General features: G+C 48.3%; 1 protein-coding gene across 1 annotated transcript in view; it reads left to right on the forward strand.

The window, feature by feature from the left end:
* The window catches only part of SYNGR3 (synaptogyrin 3), a 40795-nt gene extending 23768 nt beyond the window's left edge, over nt 1-17027 (forward strand). The window contains exons 3-4 of the mRNA XM_005288951.5: nt 6412-6554; nt 11430-17027. Coding sequence (XP_005289008.3) covers nt 6412-6554; nt 11430-11639 — 353 coding nt within the window. The 3' untranslated portion in view covers nt 11640-17027. The remainder of the gene's footprint in view (nt 1-6411; nt 6555-11429) is intronic.
* Nucleotides 17028-17036: the final 9 nt, after the last annotated feature.

A 17036-nucleotide genomic window follows, 5' to 3' on the forward strand; every position in this document is an offset into this window, starting at 1 on the left:
TGCTACAGTTATAAGATATCACACAGCACTTCCTGTGCACGCCTGCTTTATTCTTAAGGTAAAAAGCTTTATAGAGAAACCATATTAAAAACAATAGAAGAACCTACGTGCCTGCTAACAGGCTTATCAGAGTTAACTCCGCCCCCTAACATCGGGGCGGCTCTATGTATTTTGCCGCCCCAAGCACGGCACTCAGGCAGCCTTTGGTGGCATCCCTGCGGGAGGTCTGCCGGTCCCGTGCCTTTGGCGGTACCCACCGCCGAATTGCAGCCGAAACCGCTGGACCAGTGGACCTCCCGCAGGCACGCCGCCAAAGGCAGCCTGACTGCTGCCCTCACGGCGACCGGCAGGCCGCCCCTGCCTAGCATGGATTCTGGCAGGCTCAGTCCATCCAACCCACCCTAAGGATTGGAGCACTGTGTGGAGCAGGGGTCCTGTCCGTTTGCTGGATCAGGAAGGAGGCCCTGAGGCAGTTTAAAACCAGGCTATTTCTCCTTTCTTTGTCTGTTGGGCCCTGGAGAATCTAGTTGGAACTAATCTGCGCACTTCTCCAGGGGGGTGGCTTCAGCAGGTTAATAGCAGAGGAAGTACATTAGCATGGCCCCTCCTCACTTGAGAAGGTGCCTACCGTGTCACAATAACACATGCACAATTGGATTTTTTAATCCAATGAACCCCAAAGATGTTAAAACGAATTCAGTAAGGGTTAACTTAATTCCGTAAAGTTCATTCAGGATATGGAAAGAAATTGTCGGTGTGTCACATAGTCCACTGGAGACTTTACAGCCAGCCCCCTCTGGTACCTGGACTTTCATTTTTTTTCTTGCCTTATGAGGATGGGTTTCTTGTTTCCCTTTGGACTGTTGCTGCTGCTTTGCCCTGTTCTTTCCGTGTGCAATGTTTGCATCGTTCCTTGGTTTGATTCCAAACAATGAAAATGCACCTGGCAAGTGACAAAAACAAAAATGCAAATACAAGAAGGAATAGATGCGTAGATACTTGGATGAAATGTTTTTGCGTCGAAGGATGCCGTTTTGTCGACATCAAAACGTTCCACGAAGATTGTATCAATTTTGATGAAAGTTTCTCAGGTCCAGGATGAACCTCTGGGAGGTGAGCGAGAGCACCTGATCTTTGCGATCTGAAAACCGGCCTTTTGACACAATTCCACTTAAGGACAACCTGCCAAAGGTTTGGTTTCCATCCCAGTGCAGAACAAAACAAATTTCCAAATTTGTCACAAAACGGAGTTGTCGTCCTCTGGCCAGCTCTAATTATCAGGCACGTCCTCAACTCCGTTCTATCAATGGGGCTACGCCGGTGTACGCTAGCTGAGATGCTAGCCGTGTGTGTGTGTGTGTGTGCGCGCGACTGCGTACATATATAGACACACCGACACAAAATAGAATTGCCCCTGCGACTCAAAAGGAAGGACAGGTTACAGTCTCTGAGGGTTGGAAGGAAGGGTTAGTAGCCAGGAAAGGGTTAACCCAGGAGGTTTCTCACACTGGGATGAAGACTGGACATTCAGTCTATGGTGGACCTGGAATGCTTGTCCCCGCTTGGCGCTGTTGCGGTGTAGATGTTTGGGCTCAGGCTGTAGCCTGGGCTCAGGGCCCTCCCTCCTCGTGGGGGTCTCAGAGCCCAGGCTCCAGCCCGAGCGGCAATGTCTACACAGCTGGTTTGAGAGCTGTAGTGCAAACCTGTGGACCCAAGCTGGGAGGCTCGGTGTTGTGGGCAGTGCAGACGTACCAAGCTTTCCCTGTTTTTAGGCAGAACGGTTGTTATTGGAAAGGGGCAGAGAATTTTGACACCCGAATCCCTCTGACAGGTTGGTGGAATATTGTATTGTGGCCCAAGCAGCAAAGACACTGACGCTGTACAGTTCAGCATTTGCTGCTTTCTCTTCCATCTGCTCTTACAGCTGCTCCTTTAGAAGTGAGCTCGTTTAAAACCAGGCTGTAATTATGGCGGTAACATCTCTTCCCTGGTGTTTGCACTCTGATGTCTGCAGATCCCAAAACTATAATTATCCACTGACTTTCACAGTTCGTCTTAGCACCTTCCTTTTCTTCATCGTGCTGCGGTCCTCAGTGGATACTTCGGCCTGCTTACAGCTCAGGGGGCAGAACCAGCCCTGTCAGATGCTAGCAGCAGGGGATTGCCTGGCCCCTGACCTGTCTGTCTGTGTGTGTCCCTGGCCTGTCCCAGCGGCTTCCCCAGCCCTCCTGCTGCTGAACTTTTAGGAGGGAAATTTCAAACTTGATTTCAGATTTCTGACTAACCCTGTGGCTCAGTCAAGTGTCCGTCTAATTCCCAGCTGTGTTCCAGGGCTGCATTTGCCCCTTGGCGGGAGATTGTCCCCTCAGCTCCGCTTCCCCTTTGGGGGCATTTGCAAGGGCTGAGGCTAGTGTACTAGGCCAGGCAGGATTGGAAAAACTCATTCCAGGGACAAGCAGCCCCCAGAGGGACAGCGAGACCAGATGGAAGATCTTCATGCCCGAGCCCCTAAAGCCTGCACCAGCCGGCATGCTCCTCACTGCAGAGCTCAGCTCCCTCTGGGTTACAGAAGTGGGGAAACGGGCCCAGGTCTCTCCTCTATCACAGCCCTCCCAGGGGGTCCCTGCTGATATCCCAGGCTGGCCCTCCAGGGGAAACTGACCTATCAGACCCATGTGGCTCCCATGCAGTAGAGAGAGCTGGAGCTGCTGGGGAGCCGGTCCGTTGTCCCAGGTCAGCTCCTTCCCGGAGAGAGCCAGAAGGGGCCAGTGTAGGGGAGGAGAGACGACGTGGCTGGTCTCTGACGGCAGGGAGATGGCTAGCCACTGGAAATATTTCCAGAGCCATCTCCCAGCTCTGTTTCTCCAACCCAACTCGGAGCCGAATCACGGGGGCAAACGCCAAGGGGGAAATAAACAAGTAAATAAAATCAGTGCGCGGCGTGGCGGATCACCGTGGGAAGGAGCAGGTCACAGGCCTGTGCTGATTTCTCTGGGCGTATATGAAAAAATATATACTGAAAAGGAACAAGGACTGTCAGAGCATAGTCTCCTCCCAGCAGAGCGCTGAGGACTGGGAAAGGACACTTCCAACGTCCACAGCTGCCCTGGACACGCTCTTGCTCTGTCTCCCTTCTCGTGCTCCCTGGGGAGACGGAATAGCGGGATGGGGATTTCCTGCCACTCCGAAGAGAATGGGGAGGCATCAGATTGTCGGCCCCAGCTGCCACGGCCACGCCCTAATGTCCGTGTTATTCTTCCCAACTTCTGCAGCAGCCTCCCAGGCCTTGCCCCCACCCCACAGCAGCTCTCCAGGGTTCCAAGTGGATATTTGGGGAAGTGATTATCTCCCTCAGGGACCCCAACAAGAATCACCAATAAACGGATCCTGCTGGTCGGTGCAGAATCTATAGTTCAATCAACCGCCACGTCAAACCAGTGAAACGGCCTCCAGTACCTCCGGGCAGGCCGCCAGGTGATGGAGTCAGAGTGTCAACCCTTATTCCTCGCCCCCCAGGTCAGAGCGCATGACCTTGGAACCTCATTTGGCCCCTTGCAGCGCTCTCCAGACTGAACCCCTGTGGGGGGGTGTCACTGTCTCTCCTCTCCACCTGTCGAGACGTCCCAGTAGCTACAGTCTCCAATCAGATTAGCTTTCGAAGTGATGAGCCCCACTGCTGTACTTTGAATTCAGACTGAGGGTCCTCCCGGCCCAAAGGAAATTCAAGTAGTCGTCTTCTGTGTGTTAAGCCTCAAAGTCCAGTCCTTACGAGTCCTGACAGCCAGGCAGAGAAGGCCTGTCTCTTGCATTGAGAACGGCTGGGCAGCCCCACAGCCATCAATACATAGTGTGACAAAGTTCCTCCTCTATCTTGGTGGGTTCTGCGCTTATTGGCGGATTTTCTTGCCTCAGAGATTCACCGTGTGGGTTGGGGAACAGCCCAGAGACCTTCCCCTCTGGAAGAACCCACAGTCCAGGTCAATTGGGAGGTTTGGGGGGAACCCGGGCCCGCCCTCTACTCCGGGTTCCAGCCCAGGGCCCTGTGGACTGCAGCTGTCCATAGTGCCTCCTGTAACAGCTGCATGACAACTACAACTCCCTGGGCTACTTCCCCATGGCCTCCTCCAAACACCTTCCTTAGTCTCACCACAGGACCTTCCTCCTGGTGTCTGATAACGCTTGGGCTCCTCAGTCCTCCAGCAGCATACCCTCTCACTCTAAGCTCCTTGAACCTCTTGCTCCCAGCTCCTCACACTCACACCACAAACTGAAGTGAGCTCCTTTTTAAAACCCAGGTGCCCTGATTAGCCTCCCTTAATTGATTCTAGAAGCTTCTTCTTAATTGGCTCCAGGTGTCCTAATTAGCCTGCCTGCCTTAACTGGTTCTAGCAGGTTCCTGATTACTCTAGTACAGCCCCTGCTCTGGTCACTCAGGGAACAGAAAACTACTCATCCAGTGACCAGTATATTTGCCCTCTACCAGACTCCTGTACCCCACTGGTCTGGGTCTGTCACAATAGATTCACCAAGTTCTCTATCTTGGTCATCTGATCTTAGCCAGTGCCATTGTTCTGGCAGAAGTCTTCTCCAAGCCTCAATGTCCAGGGGAAGAGGGAAGAGATGTAATAGACCTTGTTTTCATTGTCCATATTTCAAGGATGATCCTACTTCTCAGCCTGGAGGCACTGCTGTGAAACCCCCATTGTAACAGATCTGTGGCCCTTAGCACGATGAAGAATAGGAAAATGTCTCTGTTTTCACCTGGGAATTTCCTTTCTTTGAGTAATAAGGTCCACAGACCTTGCCCACCCCAGAGACAAATGAATCATACAGAACCAGGGGGAAATTGACAGCTGAAGATTTGGATTTGTTTGGTAAGGGGGGGTTTTCCATGCTCTGCAGCAGGAGAAATTGTTGTGCTGTTTCCTCAAAGTATATTTAACACAATCTCAGGAACTGAAAGACTTGGGCGTGTGCGCACACACAAAGCTCTGCGCCAAGAAAAACACTGTTTTGTATTGTACTTAAGAGCCTCTGGCAAAGTAAAATAGGAACAAAACAAGCTTCGTTTTTCTCTCCCCGCCATCACAGAGTGACTTTGCAGCTAGCTGGCCCCACAGGTTTATAGTCCGTATCCTTACAGTGACTTGCTACATTCCTCAGACTCCTGCCTGACAGTGTTGCAGCCCAATTCCCAGGGTTCACGTTCCCGCCGTACTCCAACACTTTGAAATTGTCAGTTAGATGTTAGGGGCCGGGGGTGGGGATGGTAACTGCCATGGACAGTCAGGGTTTCACCTGAAACCCTGAATACAGACTCCCGACTCTGGGGCCCGGAGATCTGCTGAAGGGAGTGACAGTGGTGTTTGCTTCCTGATAGGGCTTGCTTTCCCCCAAGACCTTAGTACCAGCTACTGATGCGGTCAAGTGACTGGATGGGAGGGATCTGCAGTCTCAGCCAGCCTGGGATACCAGTAGGAAATTATCACCAGCTTCGTCTTCCCTGTCTCCGTCAGGCTACAGAACGATAGCCCGTTTACGTGAGAGCAGCAGAGAAGAGGGAGCCTGAGGCCATGTGGTTCCCTTGGTGCTGCGTGGGGGATCGGTTCACAAGAAGAACAGTTCATTTTCCTGCTTTTGCTTGTTCCTTATGCAGCACACAGAACCAAGGCCCTGAACCCTTGGGGTCAAGGGTAAGGGCGTTGACCTCACTGACCTGGCCACATTCCACCTCAGGGAATTACCATCTGGCTTTCTAAGGACCCGCTGCCATTTCCATTGGGTACAGTCAGCTGTTAAAACAGCTGCCACTTTCCACCCAGAGGTGGCTGCATTAGATAGGTGGGTGAAGCCATCTCCGAGCATGGTAGGAACATGAGCTTAACAGCCCAAGGCTGCAATCCTTAGTGGTGTGGATAGACCCACTGAGGACAACAGGACTTCCTGCCTGGGTAGGGATTTCTGAGTTCTGGCTCTAAATTTGTTTAAAATTCTTTGAGGGCCTTTGGGATGAAAAAAGAAGAACAGGAGTACTTGTGGCACCTTAGAGACTAACAAATTTGGGATGAAAGGTGCTATAGACACACCTACCACCATTGGCCAGGATTGTCAGAAGGGACTGGTGTTTCGGGGTACTTCTGTCCTTGGGGGTCCAGTTGGAAATCTAACTAGTTTTAAGATGAAGCTCAGTAAGTTTATGCAGGGGATGATATGAGGGGGTTGTCTGCAATAGGAGGGGATTGGGCTCCATGGACCCCCGAAGGCCCTTCCAGTCCTATGTCCTGGCTTCCCGTGAAACCCTGAAAAAGGGGCCTGGTTTTCAGAGAGCTGGAAGGTCTGCGATTCTCTATGGTGCGTAACAGCAGTGCCAGTTGGCTGTGGCCCCCACTAACAACCTTCCTTCTCTTCCAGGTTTGTGGTCCTTCCTGTGGTTCATAGCTTTCTGCTTCCTGGCCAACCAGTGGCAGCACACAACAGTCAGCAAAGAGGTGTCTCAAGGAGCAGATGCCGCCCGGGCAGCCATCGCCTTCTCATTCTTCTCCATCCTCTCCTGGGTGAGTTTAGGTTCCAGATGCTTAGCCGATCACAGACATGTGGGGGGGAGGAAATCATGGCCAACTGGAAATAACCAGCAGGGACAAGGGACTGCAGCACAATGCCCACTGCATTAGATTAATCGGAGGCACCTGGTTACCAGGGCCGTCCTATTCCTCATCCTTGGCGATGTGAATTCAGCGATGGGTCCTGCACCCAGTGGAGCGAAGGGCAGGACTCCCATAGCCTCAGTGTAAGTGGATTTGTGCCCTCAGCCACCGAGTGCCGAGATCTTAATGATTTACGGAGTTAAGAGTGTGTCTCTCATTTCATTCAGGGACGTGTCACTGTGCGGGGAGTTCCTGGGCACAGAGGGAAATCCGGGCTCTGATTCTCTTTCATAGCTAAGCTTCAGCAGGGAGAATCTTTAGGAATGTTTTTATGGCCAAAAGAACAATTTGGGGCCAACAAATCACATTGTCCAGAGAGCAGTTGGAATCATTGTCTCGGGGACCGATTAGATACCCATGTATGAGTTATGGTTTGGGGACCCCAAAATCAGTCCTGCCACGGTGCAAGAGGATGAAGTAGCAGGATCACTAGAAATCTCACCACGGAGCAATGGAATACTCCAGATATCTCACCAGTACTGCACTCACCCTGCCATCACTGTCAGTTATCACATTGAGATTTTTCTTCTTTACTGGGAATTTCAGCACCCTGATCAATCAAAAGTGCAGTGACTCTGGGAAAAGCCAGGCTTCTAGTTCTCCGGGGAGGGGCGTAGCAGTAGTTGAAGTTGTAGTGCAGACTGGCAGGGTTTTTACCGGGGTCTGAGCAGGTGGGGGAAGACGCCTGCACTGTGTCCACAGTAGCTCCCGCCATAGGAGCTGAGCAGATGAAGAAGCACCTGTCTCAGTTTTCCTAGTATAGACAAGCGCTAAGTCTGTGCCTGTCCTGCCTGCTCTGTGCTGTGAGGTCGGAGCTCTGGTAGCCGTCATCCTCCAAGGTGCCCCTCCCATGCCAGCTTTCCAAGCGTGGTGCTGGGCCTTAGCTGTGTAACCGGGCTACGTACAGCTCCATGATCATTCACCCCCCTGGTAGGAACAAAGAGTTTGCAGCAGAAAGGGCCCAAGAGTGAGAGACAGCAAAGGTCACGAGGGAAAAGAAACAGGGAAATGAAATCCGATCTGAGCACAGCCGAGCGGCAGAAAGGGGAATTAGGTAATGTGATTTGGGGAACCGGGGTTCTGCCCAACAAAGATGGTTTGTAGTAAAGAAATAATTGCAGTGCATCTATAGTGAAACCGCTAACCCCTGAGGAGTAAGTCTGAAACCTGTGAGTACTTGGCTGGATAACTCCCTTTAGTCTGGGGAATTCCAAACTTCCCCCGGCCTCCCTAGGCCCCAGTCCTGTGGAGTGCTGAGTGCCCCCACCTGCCTCTGAAACTAGCGAGCAAGCCAGGAAACACCATCATTTCAGTGTCTGTAATTAGAGCTCCGTGAGTGATTTGATTTCAAGAAACAAATCCCCAAACCCACAGAAATACCTCCCAGCTACTAGCCCGTCCACCTCCCAGAAGCCTCCTCTGGCAGGAAAGTTGTCTTTGAGTGGGGTAACAGAGAGTCCTCTGGCACCTTTAAGACTAACAGTGTGCAGCAGCTCTCCGGGTTGACCTAACTCTGCTCTCATTGCACCAGTGGGAGGCTTTATCACTGATCATTGACCTATTGGGGAGCAGAGCAAGCCCAGTGCTGAGTGCTTTGGAAAATCCCTCCCCTCCAGGACAAATATTCTCCATTTTCTGCCAATTAGTGACTCAGGCTGCCTCTAGGCCCCGGGGTTGATTTGTCAGCTCTTCCTGCAAACCCCAGGGGCGAGAGAAATGAAAGCAAAGCAAAGCGTGCTTCCTTTTCCCATAAAAGAAGGCAATAACAGAAGTGAAAGAACGAAACACATGGTATGAAAAACCAGTGTGAGCACAGATACTGCAAGCCCTGCTCTGCCTTGTGCCTCAGAGCGTAACAATCCCATGGAAAGAACTGATCTCCTCAGAGCAGCCAATTCATTGGGACAGCCTGGCAGCTGTAGGTTGGACAAGTAGAATGTATCCCCCAAGGTAGAATTGGTCCAGGATACCCGGACTCTTGCAAACAGTGCCAGGCGATTTTTCAGTCACCGTCCAAATGCACCTCAGTTTTACACCTTCCTCTGCAAGCCAGTCAGCAGCACCCCCAGCATTGCATGCCCCTAACCCGAGTACTGCCCAGGCCTAACGCGGCTTAGCTTGTGACATCTGACAAGCTCACAGCCCAAGGTGTCCTGCCTGCAAATAGCAAGAACCAGCTGCTTTGCTTGTCTCCTTCGGTAGGAGTCATCTATCAGCGTGACGCTCCTCTGGTACATGTGTGGCATGTTGAATTGCAGCAGTACTTTACCCAGAAGATGTGCCAAATATGACAGCAAAACTGAGAACTGCCTGAATTCGACAGGCACCGTGTACAGAAAGCTAATCTCAGACCCACTCCTTAGGATGCCCTGTTGGCGTTCACACCTCCAACTGGTAACACAACCAGACCGGGCATGGCCCTCCAGCTGAAACGGTCTGTCAGACAATACTCTGTGTGCTTACTAAAGAGCTCGGGGTTGTGTGTAGGGGAGAGTCTGTGCTCCCCCACGCTTCCTGTCATTGCCCATGTAAGCTTTATACGGGGTCCTGAGTATGTTACCCTGTAAGAGCTTCAGTAATTCCATCATCCTGCACTGTAGGAAGTGGATCATCTCACGCAAAGGATAGTCTGGGCTTCTCCAGCTCCCTGGCTCTATAATCATCCCAGCTTCCCTGTAGCCCCACTTAATTCACAGACCCTGATCTCTTCATTGCTATACTCTGTATTTAATGCAGCAGTCCACAAAGGTGCACTGGGAGAGACGCCCTCCCCATCCTATCGGCCACTGGGCAACTTCCTCCTTGCCCAGATCGCCACCCCTCAGCCTGGCTGTTGTGTGTGATGTGTCGGATGGATGGGGGCTGACCCAGATGGGCTTTTGCATGGATTGGGTTAGTTCCATTTATGCCCAATGACGGGCAGACTTTTGGGCAGCTGCTTTGCTAAAAATGGTGCGGTCCCTTGCCCAAATACCCCCCGCAATGTACAGCGCCATTCACGGCAACCCACTCACTGCTGCGAGGGCCTCCCAGCAATAACAACTTCTGGGGGCTGGAATAGCATCAGTGACCCAGCAGGGAAGGGCTGTATTGCCCCATTACCAATCCGCCAGCCAGGCTCCCTCTAGCTGTCCAGCTTGGACACAAACAATTCGCTCTCCGGGCCAGACCCCGAGCCTTTTGGACAGTTTGACAGTCGAGTGCAGCTCCCTGTTGTGCTCAGGGTTGGGGAGTCCCCATTGGTCTCAGCGGAAGCTGCTGGGGGCTGAGTGCTTCTGGCCCTCTGGTCCTGTGTGCACAGGCCCGACTTGTCGCTGCGCTGGCCCTGTGCCTCGAGCAAGCCTAGGAGTTCATACCAGAGCCAGCTCGACGGCTCCCTGTGAAATCCTTTCCCAAGATGAACAGAGCCTTTCATAGAAGCACTGGGAAAATTATCCTCCCCGGTACACGTGGCTGGGTCCTTATTCTCTCCCCGGGTGGGTCCCATCCTGATGTCAGTGCGGGCTTCAGAGTGAAGACTGAGAATAGCACAGATCTGCGGCCATCCTTGCCATCCTTTTAATGAAACTGGCCGATAGATGATCTGGTGAAGCCGAGAACATTGCTGAGTTTTGTGCAATTATCCAGGTGTTGTCACAAGTTTGAAGTGCTTGGACTCCTTTGCCACTCGATCTCCCCCCCCCCGCCCCCCGTCAGTGCAGAGCTATTCTGACATTGAGCCTGCTGCTGCTGCTAATAAACCCTTGTGCTTTACATAATCAATACACAGAAAATAAACAGCTATTCCGTGGGCACTGCTAGTATATCAAAGTGAGACGTGGCGGAGACGTTGTCAGCAGCAAGGCAGCGGCTCGCAGCTTCCGCGGGCAGTTTTCCGCAAGCCTGTCATGTGTAAACTAATTGACTTGTTAATGAACCAGCCTGAAATAAAAGCAGGTGTGTCATTCCTGCAGCGCCACTATGCACATATCCCACAGTCTATGACCTGAATATTTGTAACCTCAAAAAAAGGGTCAAGGAGTCTCTGCAGAATTGACCTACTTGCTGGGTTTCTGAGACTACCAAGATTTGCCCCAGTACAATGACCTGAATTCTGCCGGTGGTTACAGCAACACAAGCCCAAGAGCAAGTGGCTCTCTGGGGCTAGAGGACAATAAAGGCTGTCTCAGTCTCAGAGGGACTTGTACTGCCCCCCATACCTGGCTGGCCAGCCAGGGGAAGGACCATCACCCAACACTTCCTGGCTCTGGAGAGCTGGTTCCATTGACCCCAGGCAGCAAGGCCTGCCAGCCCCAAACAGACTCTGGTTTTTCCCTGGTGGTGTGGGAAAACACGTCCGTTAGCCTCCTGTTAGTGCAGTTGAACTGTTGGTTACCACGCAAGGGGCAGGCTCCAGCAAGGTAGGCTGTAGCCCTGCTCGGCCGTAGGGCCTGTGCACACACTCAGCCCCTGGCCTGTAGCAATCACAGTCTAAGGCCTGACACACACACAGGCTAGGGAAGGGGAGCAAGTAGTGGAGTCAGCAGCAGCAGGGAGGAAGTGGCCTTTGGATGTAGGCTGGGGCTGATGGTACCACGCGTAGGGGGCCGGATGGGAGAAGGCGCACACGTCCCCGTGTAAGGTGACGAACAGGCAGATGAGGGTGGGAACATCTGTCTAGGAACATGGTGTCATGAACCGCTGATGCTTTCACTAACTCTCTGAACTCCCTAATCCTCATTAAAGGTTGCCCTGACGGTGATGGCCATGCAGAGATACCACCTGGGGACTGACATGTCTCTCTTTGCCACGGATCAGTTTGCCACTGACCCCAATACAGGATACCCAGGATACCCCACTGGCAGCGGCATTGAAAGCACGGAAACCTATCAGAGCCCACCATTTTCTGAGACCTTAGACACCAGTCCAAAAGGTTACCAGGTGCCAACTTACTAAAGGACGGCGGGCTCAGCACGGTCATGTAAAAATAGACAAAGTCTCCTCATGGTGCAGTACAGTTAACTGGTTGATTGCAAGTGTATTAAGTACCATTTCCTTAATGTGGCAAGTCAGTGCTGGGTAACTTACTATTAGCTAGTTGTGCAGTGAATTCTGTACAGTAGTATTGGTTCTTGTCTTACCTAAGGGTTTTTTTTATAAAAGCAGTGTTCCCTCTAAGTTTGAAACAGAAGGAAGGTTGCTACTACCCAAAATACACGTGGCAACCACAAAAACAACACCACAATTCTCTTTGACTTGTTTGAATGCCAAACATTAGCATTGAATTTTGCTGAGCACCCAGGAAAGTAGACAATAATTCTCCTGTTAGAAAACACAATAGCTGATGAGTTGATGGTTATCTCGTTCTTCCAGAACTAACACAGAATTGTTCTCGTTTTGGTGAACCTGGGGTTGCACACACAGCGCCTGTTCATTCTAGCCTCAAACCTTCCCACTGCGAGAAGCCACTACAGAGCTTTCTTGTGCTGCAGAGAAAGTAGAGTCTATGGAAAGTGCCAAATTTAAAAAGAAAAAAGAATCATCTGTGTTGTTTCTAGTGTGTATATATGTACTGTATAAAAAAACTGAACCGATGTCGCAAACTTTTAGCTTAGGATTCAGGCATCACTCTTTTTGCTTTTTACTTTAAAAAAAAATGTTGAATAACCAAATCTCTTATCTGCTTCAACATTGTATCTGTTTAGGATATTAAAAATTACTGTTCTCAACTTGGTTTGGAAAACAGTTCTGCAAATGATTGTCTGCTAATTGGAAAGACCACTTATTACTGGGAAATATGGTAAGTTACTGTTCAACGCCAACGTTCAGTTTGTCGTACTAAACCGTTTGCAAATTTACAATGGGTTGCAACCAGTGATACTGAACAGCTATTTACTCTATCGTTTAAAGTTGCCGACACAAGTGGCGTGGGCGTGTTAAAACACACTGACTCAACTTTAAATCTAATCAATTGGAAAGCATGGCCTTTATTTTGATATTGGCAAGTGCCACCATCTGCCATTAACAGAAGCAAATACACTCAGGTGTGAATATATTGTTACATTGCAGCTGCTAGAAATATGTAAACCATTCAGATGTTATAAAGAAGACTGAAAAGCCATTCAGCTTGATAGCGTGAGCAGTAAATGAAGAGTAAACCATGACCCGTATGTTCAATTAATGTGAGAGAATTAACCAAGTGAGTTCATATAAAATGTGAAGGGGAAAACGCCTGAGTTGTAGTTATCATTTGCAAAATGATTGGCTTATTAGAATCAAATGAATGTAAACCATACAAAATCCAGCAGATAGTCTATCCCAGTAATACGCTGTCCCAGGTTATCCAGCTGACCAATGGTGGTGGTTGTGTGGCATTTTCTCTCTGAGAACCAACTTCAAGGATAGCAGACACATCTGGATGAGTTAAATGTTGATGCTCCTAGTGCCCGGATGGGAGCTTTGCTCTGTATTTAAGATCATCCATTGCTAATCTGGATCAATTTTATTTGGTTAATATTTTTCTTTAAAACGAGAGCCAGTTCAAAAGTATATTCCTTGTTTGCAAAATGTGTGTGTTAGTGAGGCAGTTGAAAGGTCTTAGGACTGCTGACCTCATGATGAGCAACTAGTTAAAATGACTTTCCCCCCACTTTCCTTGTAGTAAAAAAACATTTTGTCGTCATTAATGCGGCTCATTTCAACAGCTGTTTAAATGACAAATAAATACGTTAATTAACAGCGACACACAGTCATAAGCCGTTTCGGTCACTGACAAAATGGAGTTAGTTGAACTCCTGACTATTCAGGAAAGGATTAATGTGCATTTCCAGTGAAAGTTACATTTACTGCACCTGAAAGACGCACGCTTCGCTGCCAGTGTCTAGAAAAATAAACCAGCGCACGTTTTTCACATCACAGCGACCAAACTAAAAACTTCTCCCCGTTGAGCTTCACTCATTTTTGGCACTGCTTGGAGATGTATTTGCACCCAAACACCTGAGAATTTGTGCATGACTCAGTCCCATTGCCAAGGGGTTCCTGTCCCAAACAGCAAAGGAACTGAGGACAAGCCACACACTGCTGCCCGTCTTTAAGCCAGGCGCCTCCTGCTGGCCTGAAGCAAGGAGATGCAACAGGCAAATGCATTAGGGACGGTTGCAGTTGACAGGAACGCACTGACATTAAGAGGACAGAGAACATCTGAATCCTAGTACATTACACTCCTAAGTTAATTATATGACCATTGTGATTCTCTACCAAATCAGCCTTGCTGGGGGGGGAAAATCAAATTATTTTCCTACAGGGTACAGCAGAGCTGTAGCAATATTTTCCTTAGAGGGAACACTGAAAATTTAGCAGCACAAAACATACTTGTGTTAATATTTTAGCAAAATTATAATCAATTTAAATGTTTACTTAAATTGATTGTACACGTGAGATGTTTGTTCAGTATGTTGTAGTTTTTCTAACTCTATACCTGTTCCAGAGTTTCCTTGTAACTGTAAAGAACTAAGTTCTGTCTGCTAGAACTGTCCTGATCAGTGGTGTACACGTGCTAACTATTACAATATGAATGTATGCACCTGAGGCCTACATTGCATTTTCCCCGCCCCAAATGGAACACTCAATGGATTTCCGCTGAGGTCTGTGCAAGAGTACAGTCAATGCAAAAAAATATATAGCTGCACACAGACACACCAATAACGACTGGCCTTGAGGGCAGCAACCCTGAAGTATTGCACGAGGATCAGAGGCAAGACAATGTGGCTGTGACTTAACACCTGCAGGCATTAACTTCACAATCAAGGGGCACCCTTGCTCTCCTCAGGGCCACATTTCATTTTCCAATCTTCGCTCAAATAGTCACTATGTTTAATGACACTTTTAATGTAACCCCCCCCCTTAGGAAACTAGCTACTTTTCCAGGTTTGGGCAGGTGGATTGAGCACCAGGGACATTTTAGTGGTGGCTTAGATGGCTGCAGATTGCTACTGGTTTAGAATCAGAGGCGTACAAAGCTAGAACCTACTAGTCAGGGCAAGGTTAGATTACAGCAGCACTCACTCAGCTGAAGGCAGTCCTGCCCCGCTCTCTCTACTGCTGAAACCTTTCCCTGTCCCCCAATTATTCCACTCCCTGCTGTACTGGTGCTTAAGAAAATAAAAGCAAGTGCCATGCTCCAGCCTCCCTGGACTCAACGCTGATCTGCCTTTAGTGTTGGGACAGCAGTGTGGAAGCCTGGGTAGTCCCTGCACACTTGCTGCCCTATCTAGGCAACAGTGATGAATTACACTTGAGGCTGGTTTAGCCAGTCACGTCAGAGAAGTGTAATTCATGGTGTATTGAAATGTGCAAGTCACACCTGCCTTGGAAACAGTATTTACAAAACTTTTAAAGACATTTTTCCTGGCTTGTTTGCCAGCATGGTGAACTTCCTGTTTAACTCTATTTTACTGGGTAGTAGCATAGATGATTAGTTGTTAAAGAACCTTCTGAATTAACAGATATGCTTAAAGGTAGCGTAAGACATCTGACCTCACTGCAGCCAGTAATGAGACGTGCCTACCACTTGCATTAAATCCTGTTTCCAAGATGTTCCCTGTAGCCATTTTTAGTGTTAATAGTGCTGTTTATTAACTGTTGTGGTAGCACATCTATGTATCAGTGAATTGTGAAGTAGACTAGTATACACAGATACAGATGTAATTAAATAGATTCTTATGGACTATGGATAGCAAATTACTAAATGTAGGTGTAGTAACTGTAGTACATTAGTTGTGGGTTCCCATATTACTTATTCAGATCACCCCTTTCTCTTTCCTATTTTTCTGTTGTAAAGTCACTGTGGTTCAGTAGATATTAGCTGCTTTTCTTGTAACGATCCAGACCAAATCTTATAAGCATGCCAGGATTTTGCTGTGAATTTGAGTCATGCCAGTTGCTCTCCATATGCTGTTTTTGCAGGCTGTTTACATATATACTGCATCGTGTTCCCTAGAGATCTCCAAAAGCCCCGTAATTTACCATACAGAGGGCCAGTTTATGCTGCTCTCAGGCTAGTCTGCTGAAAGCTTCTGCATTAGTGTTAGCATGAAGTTTGGGTGTAAAGAATAGAGCTTAAAAAAAAAAGTCACCTATGTCTTGCTGGAGAGTTGTTCTATAGAAATAGCCTTGATAGAGGATGCCTTGGTGCAGCAACAGAGATACAGCTCAACACCGAGGTTAACAAGCAAACAGCGTGCTTTTGTGTAAGCTTCATTGTTGTTTTCGCATGTTCAATATCGTAGGGTCGAAAGAACAGCTGTATATTGGCAATGTCTCACTGAGGAAAAAGTATCATTTCCTATCTTTTCATTATTCCCAGTGAGTAAAGAGGACATGATAAACTGAGGTTTAGTAGAAAAGTTTGTTTTTTTTCTTTGTCCATAACAAAATGTCTTTAAAATAGTGTACAGAGTTTGGTCCCTGTGCTAGTAACGTCATCACCACCACAGAGTTAAGTTTTGTTTTTTGCACAGATGCTTTGAAGTAGGCCAGTTTCCTGGCCTGTAAAGTGCACATAGTACTTACCCTACTTCACAGCTATGTTGAAGAGCAGTTCATGTTAATACTTAGCACTTACTATTCTAGCATATACATTTCCTATTTTTCCTCAGGTCTGCATTCCCAGTAATTCACACTCCCTCTTCTCTCCCACCACAAATCAATAAGTTAGTGTTTGCAGATTACGTTTCAGTTCTACATGCTGCAGGTGTGATACAGGCTAACTTTAAGGACATCATTTATCACGAAGTTATTTCCATGGAATCAGTATTTCTTTCATATAGAACTACCTTAAAATTTCACAAACTCACTTTTTGGCCTTTTTTCTACAGTGTGTGTGTGTGTGTGTGTGTGTGGAGCCTGTTAGCCCATTTCCATTATACATTTATTCAAACAGTGCTTCTTGGGGCCATTCGTGTCAAAAAAAATAACCCTTACAAATGAGGCTTAAACGATGGCCTTTTAATGTATCAACTTGAAGCCCAAATTTAGCTGCCTGTATTTTGTTGCAATATGCATTTAAACCTCAGATTCTTTAACAGTTTTTAATATCAAACTGATACCAAATGTGGTTTGCGAATTTAATTTTTTGCAGATACCTCTTTACAAGCAGACTGCTTCAAAGAGTTGCAGTTGTCAGTAATCCTACGTGCATTGTAGTATAGAGTGGACTATGTATGGGAGTAAATAAAAATGTTTACAATTTTTGTATTGATCTTTTGAAAGAACAATCTGTGATTGTGTATTTTCAGTGTCCGTGTACCAACTGCAACTTATTTTCAATAAAGATTTAAAAATTAATAGAAGTGG

The sequence above is a fragment of the Chrysemys picta genome, chromosome 10 (assembly GCF_011386835.1).
Source record: "Chrysemys picta bellii isolate R12L10 chromosome 10, ASM1138683v2, whole genome shotgun sequence".
Classification (NCBI taxonomy): domain Eukaryota; kingdom Metazoa; phylum Chordata; order Testudines; family Emydidae; genus Chrysemys; species Chrysemys picta.